This window comes from Podarcis bocagei, assembly GCF_964188305.1.
Source record: "Podarcis bocagei genome assembly, chromosome: 10".
Classification (NCBI taxonomy): Eukaryota; Metazoa; Chordata; class Lepidosauria; order Squamata; family Lacertidae; genus Podarcis; species Podarcis bocagei.
The window spans coordinates 58,385,671-58,398,633 of NC_138135.1; the positions used below are offsets into that span (position 1 = coordinate 58,385,671).

Consider the following 12,963-nt stretch of genomic DNA (forward strand, 5'->3'; position numbering starts at 1 on the left):
GACAGAAATTGTGTGTGTGATGATTGCATGAGAGAGAAAGAGATGAGATGAATGCAAAAATAGAGATTTAGGCCCTCGTAGCCAGAAAGGAGAGAGCTGCAGTGCCTGGACCAATAAAGAGAACTACAGTGGTGCCCCGCAAGACGAATGCCTCGCAAGACGGAAAACTCGCTAGATGAAAGAGTTTTCCGTTTTGGAGGTGCTTCGCAAAACGAATCTCCTACGGGCTTGCTTCGCAAGACGAAAATGTCTTGCGAGTTCCTGCGGGTTTTTTTCCCTTCCCCCCTTTTTCTAAGCCGCTAAGCCGCTTATCAGCTGATCCGATAAGCCGCTAAGCCGCTAAAAGCCGCTAATAGCGCTAATCCGGTAATCCGTCAATGGGCTTGCTTCGCAAGACGAAAAAACCGCTAGACGAAGAGAATCACAGAACGGATTCTTTTCGTCTTGCGAGGCACCACTGTATGAGCAATATACTCAAACACTTGGCCACAACAAAAATAAGAAAAAATAGAGAATTTATCTACATCTGTGAACATGTCAGACACCTTGCAAAATAAATATATCTAGTGCTCAAACTCCGTGGGAAAGACCCATGCAATTGACCACACCTATGTGGTTGTAGCACATAATAATAATAATAATAATAATAATAATAATAATAATAATATACCACTCTTCATCTGTAGCTCTCAGGGCAGTTCACAATATAAAAGTGCCAAGAGATGAACTCATTGAGAAATGTCTCCCTCAACTCTAGTTTAACATTACGTGATCAGTGATCTTCATAGTTTTGTGGTCAAGAATGAATTTTCCCCAGATCAGACAGGCGAGCAACAGCAGTTTGCTTTTGACTTGCTTAAGATATTCTGATCACTCCAAAGCACGTTTCTTGAAACCATGCCTGAGATGCAGTAGTTAGTGGGTGCTATCAGTGTCTTCTAGGATTGCTGGGTTATATCCTTCAGTTTCCTTCCTTGACTTTTAAGTCTAGGAATCAACCCAGTTACTATTTCCCACCTGCTCTAGGAAGAGGACATCCATGCAGAACAGCTTTATTTAAGAGGATGCTGAGCGCAGCTTTCACCACAGCCTGTTGCCCTTGGCTTGGACTTTTCTTGACTGCCATCTGTCCCAGTGCGGATGGTCTTTTCAGAGATGCTCTGGAGAGAATTGCTTCTTGAACTCGGGGAGCTATGACAGAATTCCATAACTTGGACATCCACCTTTGAGTACAGAGGGAAAAGAAATAGCACTAAGGCATGAACATTGTAGCTACAGTTTTTTTCATCCTTGCATGAGAAGCTGTTGAAATCCCCTCTTCTGGTATGGAGCAATAGCTTAGAGGCAGAGTGCGTGCTTTGAGTTCGGAAGATCCTATATTCAGTCCCTTGCATGTTGGTAAAATAATAATATCAGGCGATATAAAATATCTCTTACTCAGACCACAGAGAGCTCCTACAAATCCTGAGAAAGAAACCTGGACAGCAAACCATTGCTGTCTTATACAGTCGTACCTTGGTTGTTGAACTTAATCCATTCTGGGAATCCGATCGACTCCCAAAACAGTTCAAAAACCAAGGTGCGGCTTCCGATTGGCTGCAGGAGCTTCCTGCACTCAATTGGAAGCCATGGGAGCCACGTTGTATGCCTGGCTTCCGAAAAAACGTTTGCAAACTGGAACACTCACTTCCAGGTTTACAGCGTTTGGGAGCCAAAACGTCCGAGTACCAAGGCGTTCGAGAACCAAGGTACAATTGTACTTGGGCTGTACAAGCACTTCCAAGAACTTGAACCTCCCTTTCTATGTGACAAGTGTGTCATGTAATCATAATCAAAGACATAAAATGTAATTTTAGCCCCTGGATTTAATAGTCTAATGGAGGCCCAGTGTGTATTACTGCAGTTGTGAAGCACACAATTACTTTCCCCCACTACTGCCATTGCATGCTTTGCAACTCCTTATATATTCCTGATATGTTATATCAAAAAACTAACTAACCAAAGAGTTTGCTAGCTCTAATAAAAAAAAAGAGAGAAAATACCCATGAGCATTTAAGAAACTCACTTACATCATAGCATCATCATGCTTGTTGGAATGAAATAAAAAGTAAACGAATAAATTCAGCATCTGTAACCAAGTAAATGTCTACACGGTGGTGCTGCAACTATTTTTTTTTAAAAGAAATAAGTTATTCTGCTGTGTGTTGTACATGATTGTAATTAAGCAGTACATCAGGGCTTGCCAACCTTTTTGAAGCAGCAGGTACATTTTGAATTTTGAGAAAGAGCTGTGGGTGCCAGTCGCAAAATGGCTGCCAAGAAGGCACGGTGTAACACAAAATTAGAAAGAGTGCAGCCATGCAGTGGCGTAGCGTGGGGGGTGCAGGGGGGGCCGGCCGCACCGGGCGCAACATCTGGGGGTTAGGGTTAGGGGGCGCAAATCCATGGGTTAGGGGGCGCAAATTACTTGCCTTGCCCCGGGTGCTGACAACCCACGCTACGCCACTGCAGCCATGGGAGAAAGATTGGGAAACTCTATAAATTTGAATTAGTGGTGCTAGAACAGATTACAGTGATGTACTGGAGAAGTAAGTATTTTAAGGATGTCACAGCTGCACTGTATCATTAATGAAGATTAAACAACAAGACTTACTTCACTGTTGTGTGGCTGTGACCAGGCACCACCGGACAAGACAGAAAATGCTTCGGTCCCACAAGTGCTTCAGGTGCACCAAGCCGTGATAAACATGAATTGAGTTGGTGCCAGACTGCGAGAATCCAATCTATGATCTTGCACACTGGATCACACGGAGGAGGCATTTTCCCTTTGAACTGGAGAGAGCGCAGATGATTAGTTTTGGACCTCTTAGAAGAAGGAAAGCAACTTCACAACGCAACATGCTGTACATAAGCAGTAGGTTTCACTAAAACGAACACCTGCATGCTCATTCCTTGATAACCACAGCATCAAGCAGTCACTGTTCGTGTGAAAAACCCACCATGGATCAAATGCCACCAAGACCCCTGTCCTTCTCACTTCTCATCACTATAAATACAAGTGCTTTTCGATGGAGCTTTCAGGGCTGAAAGTCATTGTGTTGAGTGACCAAGCAATAAGATATCAAATGGTGTACAGGCATGTGTGAATTATTTCCAAACTCGGAAAGATGAAAACATTTGAGTTCTTTTACTAAAAACTTTTACTAAAAAACCGGAGGCATTTCTATTAAGTATTATAGATAAAGAGATCCCAAAAAATCTAGGAGAGGCATTCTTGTATGCAACCGCAGCGGCTCATATACTTGTGGCCAAGGGATGGAAAGATCACGAGGCTCCAAAAATAACAGATTGGCAAATCAAATTACAGGAATTGGTGGAGACGGCTCAATTGACTAGTAAACTCAGAGGAAACTCAAAGCAAAAATTTGTGGAAAAATGGGATGGTTATAGAATATATGTTCAAAAATACAATAATAGTTTTTACTCCATGCTAGCATTCGAGTGATAAAGGAACTAAAAGGAGGTGGATAACAATTAAGGATTTATTATGTTTTCACAATGTATTAGAAAAATTATATAGAAAGGTTTATTGTTTTGTGTACATTCAAATGTAAGATAAAATATATGCAAAGGGATTTGACAGGAAGTCAAAGTTGAAGAAAAGATTTTGGAAGATAAAAGGGGGAAAAATATTTACTTTCATTATTATCATTTTGTGTGTGGGTGTGTGGGTGTCTGCACATATGTGTGTTGTTGTATGCAATGTTTGGGAGGAAATAAGACGGTAAAAAAGAAAGTCATTGTGTTGAGTGACCAAGCAATAAGATATCAAATGGTGTACAGGCATGTGTGAATTATTTCCAAACTCAGAAAGATGAAAACATTTCAGTTCTTTTGAAACAACACAAGCAGTGGCCAGAAACTCCAAAGCACACCTAAATGTAAACAAGAAGATGCAAAGTCAGTAGGATGCTCCAGCTTCTAATATGAACCAAAATTTTAATATTTGAAACTATGGAGTGTTTTATTTCGCCCTTCCAGTGGTAGTAACATCAACTGATTTCTTGAGCAAGCCCTATAATAATGGACAAGGGTTGTACACTTGTACATTTTAATGGGGCTTTTTTTAAAAAGAAGAACATCCCAATAGATGAATAAAGCCTAATTCTATACGAAGCATTCACACTTAAGTCCCAGTAGAAGCATTACAGAGATATTGGCTATGCAGTCTGCCTTCAACTGGCATATCATCACCACCTCAAGAGGGAACAAGGCATAACATTACATATAGCAAGAAACAACGGTGTCGCCAGCAGTGTGCAGATGCTCTCGCTTACGCCATCTTGCCAGGACAAGCTTGGGGAATATGACTGCTGCACATCTAATGTTACAAAGGAACAAATGAAGCCTTTGGGGCTGTAACTTTTCTCCCAATTAACATTTAATGCTACCTGGGCACAAGTTCCGACCAGCACATTGGTGGTGAAAAGTCTCGATCTAGGAAGGCGAAAATGTATCAGTCCTGTCAGCAATGCTTTAAGTCTATTCATCATTTCAATTTCCCACAATGCCATTGTGGTAGCATTGCTAAGGGGCCCTAGATGCAGACACTGGGCACTGCTTCACCACCAAATAAGCCCACTAGGGTCTACGGATGGAGAACTCATTCACTGGATCATCACCTTGTCATGGTGAGTGGGCTTGCACGTTCCTATGACCCTTGTGAGCAAAGCCATCAGGAGTTTCGTACTCCCAGCAGGGTCACCCAAGGCGGTAAGGTCAAAGGGGAGGAGCTTGACAAAGGATGATCCAAAAAGTCCTCAATGGCAGAACAGGAGGGCGATAAGTGGTATGTTACAACAGCTGTGAAGGCGGGTGAAGGCTGCAGCAGATAGGAATCTATCAGTCGTTGTGGTACTCATGCCATCGGAATAGAGTCTTACTGCGAAGACTGTGCGTTGGTCAGCGTGCACTGATCTACACACAAAAAACAAATTCACGCACAGGCGTCTTCCAAAACCACTGTTAAAACCGTGTTTATGGAAGACACTCTTACTCGGCTACAAGTGATCGCCAAAGGAGACAGATAATTGGACTTGTCCCAAGGTGAAAGCATACTGGGATATGATATATAATGAACTTAAGAAAGTCTTTATGAACACTTTTCATAAGAAAACAGAAGCTTTCCTGCTAGGTATTCTAGGAGAAGAGATTCCCAAGAAAGACTATACTCTATTTTTATACGCTACAACAGCAGCAAGGATTCTTTTAGCCCGGAAATGGAAGCAGCAAGAAATTCCGACAGTAGAAGAATGGCAAAATAAGATGATTGAATATGCAGAACTGGCAAAACGGTCCGGGAAAATCTGAGACCAGCGAGACCAATGATTTGAAAAAGACTGGAGTAAATTTATTACGTATTTGAAAGAGCATTGTAAACATTTAACAACACTAACAGGACTGATTTAAAGGTTTGCTAGTCAAAAGTAGAAGCTTGTTTACAATTAAAATGAATATCAAAGCAAAAAGAAAGGCAGATAGGGGGAATGAGAAATGCAGATGAAATTATGATTGGAAGCTAGAAAGTCAATTTGGAGGGCTGGGGGTAAGTTGATGACTCAAGAGAGTCAAAATATAGGTGATGATAAGAAATGTAAATATTGTATGGTGTTTGTTGAAAATGAAAATGCTAATAAATATTATTATAAAAAAAGAAAAAACTTGCACCCAGAGCTTTGTTTTGTTTCAGTGTAAATAATCTTGCACCTCTCACAAAAAAGAGGGCTCTCTTGTTTTATAACAACTGTATAAAGAAAGCGCCAAGTACTAAGGCTCTCTCGCACAGCGGAGGCCTACTGCTATCAATGACTTCAAATTTCAAATTATTCCTTCAGTTCTCATTGTGCTGGTTTGCTCATTTGCTGAAGCTTTTTGGCGCATTTATGCCCTTGCTTCCATTTTGCTCATTTTCAATTAAAAAACACTTGTAGACAATGGGGAGCACTCCAGGCATTTAACAAAGATAGAGGCAGAGATCAGGAAATGACAGAAGAACCATACGCAAGTATTCAGTTAAGGGATAATGCCTTGCTTTGAGGCAAGAGCTAAAAAGGAAATCCTTTCATAAGAAATAACTCATGTTCTTCCTAATCTCATTAGAAGCAGGGCTTTCTGGTGTGCAGTCAGACCAGCTGTATAAAGATACCATTTTGTTTTGTTTTTTACAGCGCTGCTTTCATAGTTCTGTTGTGGACATTTAATTGAAATTAATTTTAAAAGGGAATATCACGATGAGGGTTGTGTATATATTAGTATAAAATGCACAGACTTCTGCACCAAGGTAACCCTAATTCACCACCCTGTATACATTATTGGCTTATTTTGAATAATGCAAATCTGCAATCCTATACCTACTTATCTGGGAGTAAATCCCATCGAACTCAGCGAGACTTGCTTCTGCATAGACATATAAGATTCCACTATATATTCATCTTGCTCTCACCACAGGGAAATGTTTTGCACTTCCAAACCAACATTGAATACTACCACAATACTTTGCTGTTTCAGTTCATATGTGGAGTGGCAGCTATTACGGGTGATGAGTGCTCTCTGGAAGTTCATCACGGAAAGCACACCTTTCATGAGCTTTCTCCAAAAATCCCAAGATGAAACTTGGCTCCAATATGAACCTTTTCTAGGAATGCACTAAAAGCCCCAGAACTCCCCCTCCCTCCCTGTTGTTTTTTACATGGTTGCTGCTGTTTCATAAGCACCAAGTGGGAGGGAGGAATTTCATCACGATTACCTGATACCTTATGAATCCCTTGCTTGGTTCATTATTCGACCTATCTCCCGCTGGAACAGCAGAAGTAGGTAGTTTAGGGAAGAGGAAGGAAAGGGAAGAGGAGGCTGGAAGAGAACTGGGTTGATGTGTGGGGTGGAAGAAGCTGAGATCTTTTTTAGCTCAAATAAAAATCCAAGCCCAAGAAGAATTATAACACTGCAATGTTCATCTTCTATTGAGACAGACATTATGAGTCCTGGATGCTTGTACAGTCGTACCTTGGATCCCAAACGCCCTGGAACTCGGACGTTTTGGCTCCTGAATGGTGCAAACCTGGAAGTGACTGTTCCAGTTTGCAAACGTTCTTTTGGAACCCAAATGTCCGATAGGGCTTCCATGACTTCTGATTGGCTGCAGGAGCATCCTGCAGCCGATCAGAAGCTGCAATTTGGTTTTTGAACGTTTTGGAAGTCGAATGGATTTCCGGAATGGATTCCATTCGACTTCCAAGGTACGACTGTATTTTTGAGAGTCAAAATACAAAAATTTCAGTGACATCACTAACTACTGTGCAACTATAGCTCTATAGACTACAGTATACCTTATACAAATATTACTGTGATGATGTATGTGGTATGCCTTGAACGTGGAAAGAACACAACAAACCCAACATATCTAAATATCAAAGCAGCAATGTATAGCTTGCTTTCATTTACAATGGGCTCACATCCTTGAGGTTTCAATCTCTTAATCCACGTTGGCTTCTGGGTCTCCTAGAAGAACTGTCAAAGAACTGTCTCTCAGGTGCTGCTTGCGGAAGAAGTCACACCTGCTAAATTTCTCTCTGCCATATATTCTCGAGATCAGCTCTCCACCACCACGGGCTCAAGAAAAATCACTTAAAGCTAGCTCCTGACAAACACCAGTTTCACTAAGCAGCAATGCTTTATGACTTCATTTCAAAGGGAGTAGGATGATAAACCATCCATTGCTAACTAGGATTTGAAGCTCTCCATGCTGCCAGGAGACCTACAATCAGAGGAGGAGGAGGAGGAGGAGGAGGAGGAGGAGGAGGAAGAGGAGGAGGAGGAGGAGGAGGAGGAGGAGGAGGAGAAGAAGAAGAAGAAGAAGAAGAAGAAGAAGAAGAAGAAGAAGAAGAAGAAGAAGAAGGCGGCTTCAGGTTTTTTGCGGAAGGAAAATTTAAGAATCTTCTTAATTTCATTATATATGATATCCGAAAATTCTCTTATTATTTTATACTCCAACCACAGCGGCTAGGATTCTAATAGGTAAGAATTTGAAAAGTGACAACATCCCCACCAAAACAGACTGGCAAATGAGAATGATTGAATATCTACAACTCGCAAAGATGAAAGGAAGAATAAGAAGAAACTCAATACAAAAAGTTAATAAAGATTGAATAACTTTTGAAGAATATAATAGAAATTACTGTGATAATGCTAACCTCTGGGCAGACATAGAATGAATCATGAAATATAAAGAAAGTATATAATAAAACCAATTGGAAGAAATGGAAATTAATAATAATGAAATGTGTATAGGTTAACAAATGTAAAATAGCACAATGAAAAGAATAGGAAGTTAGTGGCAAGGGTGTGTTTTGGTGTGTTTATGTTGTAATATGTGCAGTGTGTAGAGGTGTCACTGCTTTTGAAAACCGACCTGAAGTGGTTTCCATCCCTTACGTATTATTTTTAACACTCAATTGGGAGCCGCCCAGAGTGGCTGGGGAAACTCAGCCAGAAGGGCAGGGTATAAATAAATTATTATTACCGTATTTTTCGCCCTATAAGATGCACTTTTTCCCCTCCAAAAATGAAGGGGAAATGTGGGTGCGTCTTATGGGGCGAATGCAGGCTTTCGCTGAAGCCTGGAGAGCGAGAGCGGTAGGTGCGCACCGACCCCTCTCGCTCTCCAGGCTTCGCGGACCTCTCCTCAAGCAGCGGGAACGTTCCCACTGCTTGGGGAGAGTTGCCGGCATCCCGAAGCCTGCAAGCGCTGATCCCAGCACGTGCAGGCTTCGCGGATCTCTCCCCAAGCAGCGGGAACGTTCCCACTGCTTGGGGAGAGTTGCCGGCATCCCGAAGCCTGCAAGCGCTGATCCCAGCACGTGCAGGCTTCGCGGATCTCTCCCCAAGCAGCGGGAACGTTCCCACTGCTTGGGGAGAGTTGCCGGCATCCCGAAGCCTGCAAGCGCTGATCCCAGCACGTGCAGGCTTCGCGGATCTCTCCCCAAGCAGCGGGAACGTTCCCACTGCTTGGGGAGAGTTGCCGGCATCCCGAAGCCTGCAAGCGCTGATCCCAGCACGTGCAGGCTTCGCGGATCTCTCCCCAAGCAGCGGGAACGTTCCCACTGCTTGGGGAGAGTTGCCGGCATCCCGAAGCCTGCAAGCGCTGATCCCAGCACGTGCAGGCTTCGCGGATCTCTCCCCAAGCAGCGGGAACGTTCCCACTGCTTGGGGAGAGTTGCCGGCATCCCGAAGCCTGCAAGCGCTGATCCCAGCACGTGCAGGCTTCGCGGATCTCTCCCCAAGCAGCGGGAACGTTCCCACTGCTTGGGGAGAGTTGCAGGCATCCCGAAGCCTGCGCGCGCTGATCCCAGCACGCGCAGGCTTCGCGGATCTCTCCCCAAGCAGCGGGAACGTTCCCACTGCTTGGTGAGAGTTGCAGGCATCCCGAAGCCTGCGCGCGCTGATCCCAGCACGCGCAGGCTTCGCGGATCTCTCCCCAAGCAGCGGGAACGTTCCCACTGCTTGGGGAGAGTTGCAGGCATCCCGAAGCCTGCAAGCGCTGATCCCAGCACGTGCAGGCTTCGCGGATCTCTCCTCAAGCAGCGGGAACCACCGCTGGGCTCCCACGGCTTGCAGAGAGCTGCCTGTTTGGGGGCTGGGGTCGGGGGAAGCTCGGGCTGCCCCAGCCCCGCGCCTGGGGGGGAAATAATTTTTTCCCTTTATTTCCCCCCCAAAAAACTAGGTGCGTCTTATGGGCCGGAGCGTCTTATGGGGCGCAAAATACGGTATTATTATTATTATTATTATTATTATTATTATTATTATTTATTATGTGTCTGTGACAAACCTGAAGGATGAGAGCTTATCATCAGGCAACAACTCAACCCTCCTGCAGTACAGTTGGGTGGATTTTTCTTTTTCTTTCTTTTTTTAAAATAAACTTTACTATACATCAATTAAGATCAGTTTACATACAGTGGTGCCCCGCAAGACGAATGCCTCGCAAGACGGAAAACTCGCTAGACGAAAGAGTTTTCCGTTTTGGAGGTGCTTCGCAAAATGAATTTCCTATGGGCTTGCTTCGCAAGACGACAATGTCTTGCGAGTTCCTGTGGGTTTTTCCCCCTCCCCCCTTTTCCTAAGCCGCTAAGCCGCTTATCAGCTGATAAGACCGCTAAAAGCCGCTAAAAGCCGCTAATAGCGCTAATCCGCTAATCCGTCAATGGGCTTGCTTCGCAAGACGAAAAAACCGCTAGACGAAGAGAATCACAGAACGGATTATTTTCGTCTTGCGAGGCACCACTATTACTAATAACATTTAACTTAAACAGTACATACAACACATCCAATACACACTGCACCTCTATTGAAGTCTTAAATGGTAGCAGTTACAGCAGGCAGAAAATGCCTCCTTAACACGTATTGGTGATGTAATTGACTACCAATAAGCCAAGACCGCTCAAAAGCAATTCTGCAATTTGATTTAAGAAAAGCTTATGCACGAAAGTTACTGGTTTGTTGCTGGTACGTAGGAATGATGATGAAGTTCCATCTGTGTATTTATAAATATATACAGTCAAACCTCGGCTCCCGAATGGCTCCGTTTTCAAACTTTTCAGCTCCCAAAGGCCGAAAACCCGGAAGTAAATGCTCCGGTTTTTGAATGTTTTTTGGAAGCTGAACATCTGACGTGGCTTCTGCTTGAGTGTAGGAAGCTCTTGCAACCAATTCGCCTCGCTTGTCGAATGTTTCGGAACGGACTTCCAGAACGAATTACATTCGACAATGTACAGAGGTTTAACTGTATCTCAATTCAGATGGCGGAAATGACTGGCAGAATCCGAGAACAGGGAGAAGAGTTGGTGGAAGAAGACTGGAGGAACTTTAAAATGTATTTGCAGAAATATTGTAAAATTTTTGAATGTTGAGGACATTGAAATGAATTGCAGGGGTTTTAGCAACAAGGCAAAATGCAAGATTGGATTAATAAATAGATAGACTAACAGGACATGAATTTGCTGAACTAACTCTTAAAAGGGATACAAAAATGGGAGACGCGAGGGAGTCAGGAAAATAAGTTAATCAAAGAGGAGAAATTAAGAAAGAAGGAATTTTTGTCTTTTTATATGTGCTTTTTTTCTTTTTTGTGTTTAATGTCTGTATTTCCGTATTTTGTAATTTTGTATCTTTTTCGTTTTTTGTATTTTTCTAAACTTTTTAATGGATAAAACCTAATAAAATATTATTAAAAATAATAATAATAATAAAAAATTAACTGTATCTCAATTCATAAACTAAATCGCAGAAGCTTATTGAGCTGTATACAATGGCTCACTTCTTTGTCCTCCAAAATGGAAGAGCTTTAGTTCTCTTATTAATTTATTTGGTTCTAGTAACGCCGAACACCTTTTGTAGTGAACAGTGACCTGAAACTCAAGCAGGCATGCTCCTACCTTGCTTAAAGCCTTCCTTCTTAAGAACCTTTGCAGGAGGCCATGGATCGGTTCTCCGTCCCATCTTAGCTGAACCCAGAGGAAATGTTGCTGAACCATCAGGTCGGAGCCTTGAAGCCGAGATTTTGCAATGGTCCCCATAAGAAAACAATTCTCGTGGAAGTAATAAGCTTCAGACGCACCATTGGCTAAACAAAAACAAAACAAAACAACCAATAGAGAAGAAAAACTCAAAATAAAACATCCAGGTGATAGAGCTAATCAAGAACCAGAGTCCAAATGCAAGCTCATTTAAATGGATTACATATCACTGTGGCAGGGTTCGTATGCGACTCCCCTGTCATTCTGTACTGAGCTAAGCCTCAAACCATACGATGAACCTTGCTTATAGCTTGTGGTTTCTCTGAAGAGAGCTAATCCATGAGCCTGGGTTCAGGTGTCCTGCTAAGGCTATGGCTTAGCTCAGTGCAATGCACTGCAGAGAGATCAGGGAGGAGTCAGGTGCAGGCCGGCATGTTTGTGTGTTTGTGCTAAGCCTGTGTCAAGGGCAAACTTCCAAAGAAAACTCTGCTCTTTAAAACAAAATAAAGAAAATTCCTTCCAGTAGCACCTTAGAGACCAACTAAGTTTGTCATTGGTATGAGCTTTCGTGTGCATGCACACGTCTTCAGATACTTTAAAAGTGTGTTTTCCATAGTAGTGAACCCCAGAAAAACAAAAAAACATTTCTGTACCTTTCTTCATAGTGTAGGGGTTCTCAGAGCCACGGTTTTCAAGAGGTTGGAGAAACTCCCCCAGTAATTCCAATAATGTCGCTTTTTCCAAATTCTCTAAAATTACAATGGTTCTGTTGTTTACAGAAGGCTGTTTCACGGGGATCAGGCAACCTGTGGATACAAAGAGCTTATTGTGGCTGGCAGAGGGAGACCTGCCTCTCTCAATTTACAACATGCATTTTTCATAATAAGAACATATCTAGAGCATGTAGGAACTTTGATGCTGCTTTTTTCCACCCCCCTTTGCCCCCCAAATATCTCATGGAAGGGGTGGGCAACCTTCCTTGGCTCAAGGGCCACATTCCCTCTTGGCTATCTTTCCAAGGGCCACATGCTAGCAGTTGGGAGTCTACCCTATGGTTACCAGATTTTTTTCAATGAATCCGGGGACACTTCTTTTTTTAAGCTAAGTAGCAACAGGGAGTCAGTAGTGGGAATGGTGAGGCAAAAGACCCTGGGCCCAAGCACACATGCATATTGTATAAAGGTGCAAAGCCCTTCTTTCGCACCCTGTGAAACATAAATGCGCAGAGTTTTTTCAAAAACTGGGCAATGGCGTGCATGAGCCTTCCCCGATCTCCTTCCCCCCTTCCCCCTTTGTTCTGACAGAACAGGGGAGGCTGAGGAGTCATGGGCAGGCGACCGTTGCCCAGGAGGGGCCAGCCTGGTAGTGCAGTTTGCTCTGGCTGGCTTCAGGA

The 12,963-nt window shown here is 43.2% G+C and overlaps 1 protein-coding gene across 1 annotated transcript in view; it reads right to left on the reverse strand.

The window, feature by feature from the left end:
• The window catches only part of CTTNBP2 (cortactin binding protein 2), a 123,009-nt gene that overhangs the window by 17,772 nt on the left and 92,274 nt on the right, over positions 1 to 12,963 (reverse strand). The window contains 4 exon segments of the mRNA XM_081211408.1: positions 1,018 to 1,223; positions 2,654 to 2,832; positions 11,490 to 11,677; positions 12,224 to 12,376. Coding sequence (XP_081067534.1) covers positions 1,018 to 1,223; positions 2,654 to 2,832; positions 11,490 to 11,677; positions 12,224 to 12,376 — 726 coding nt within the window.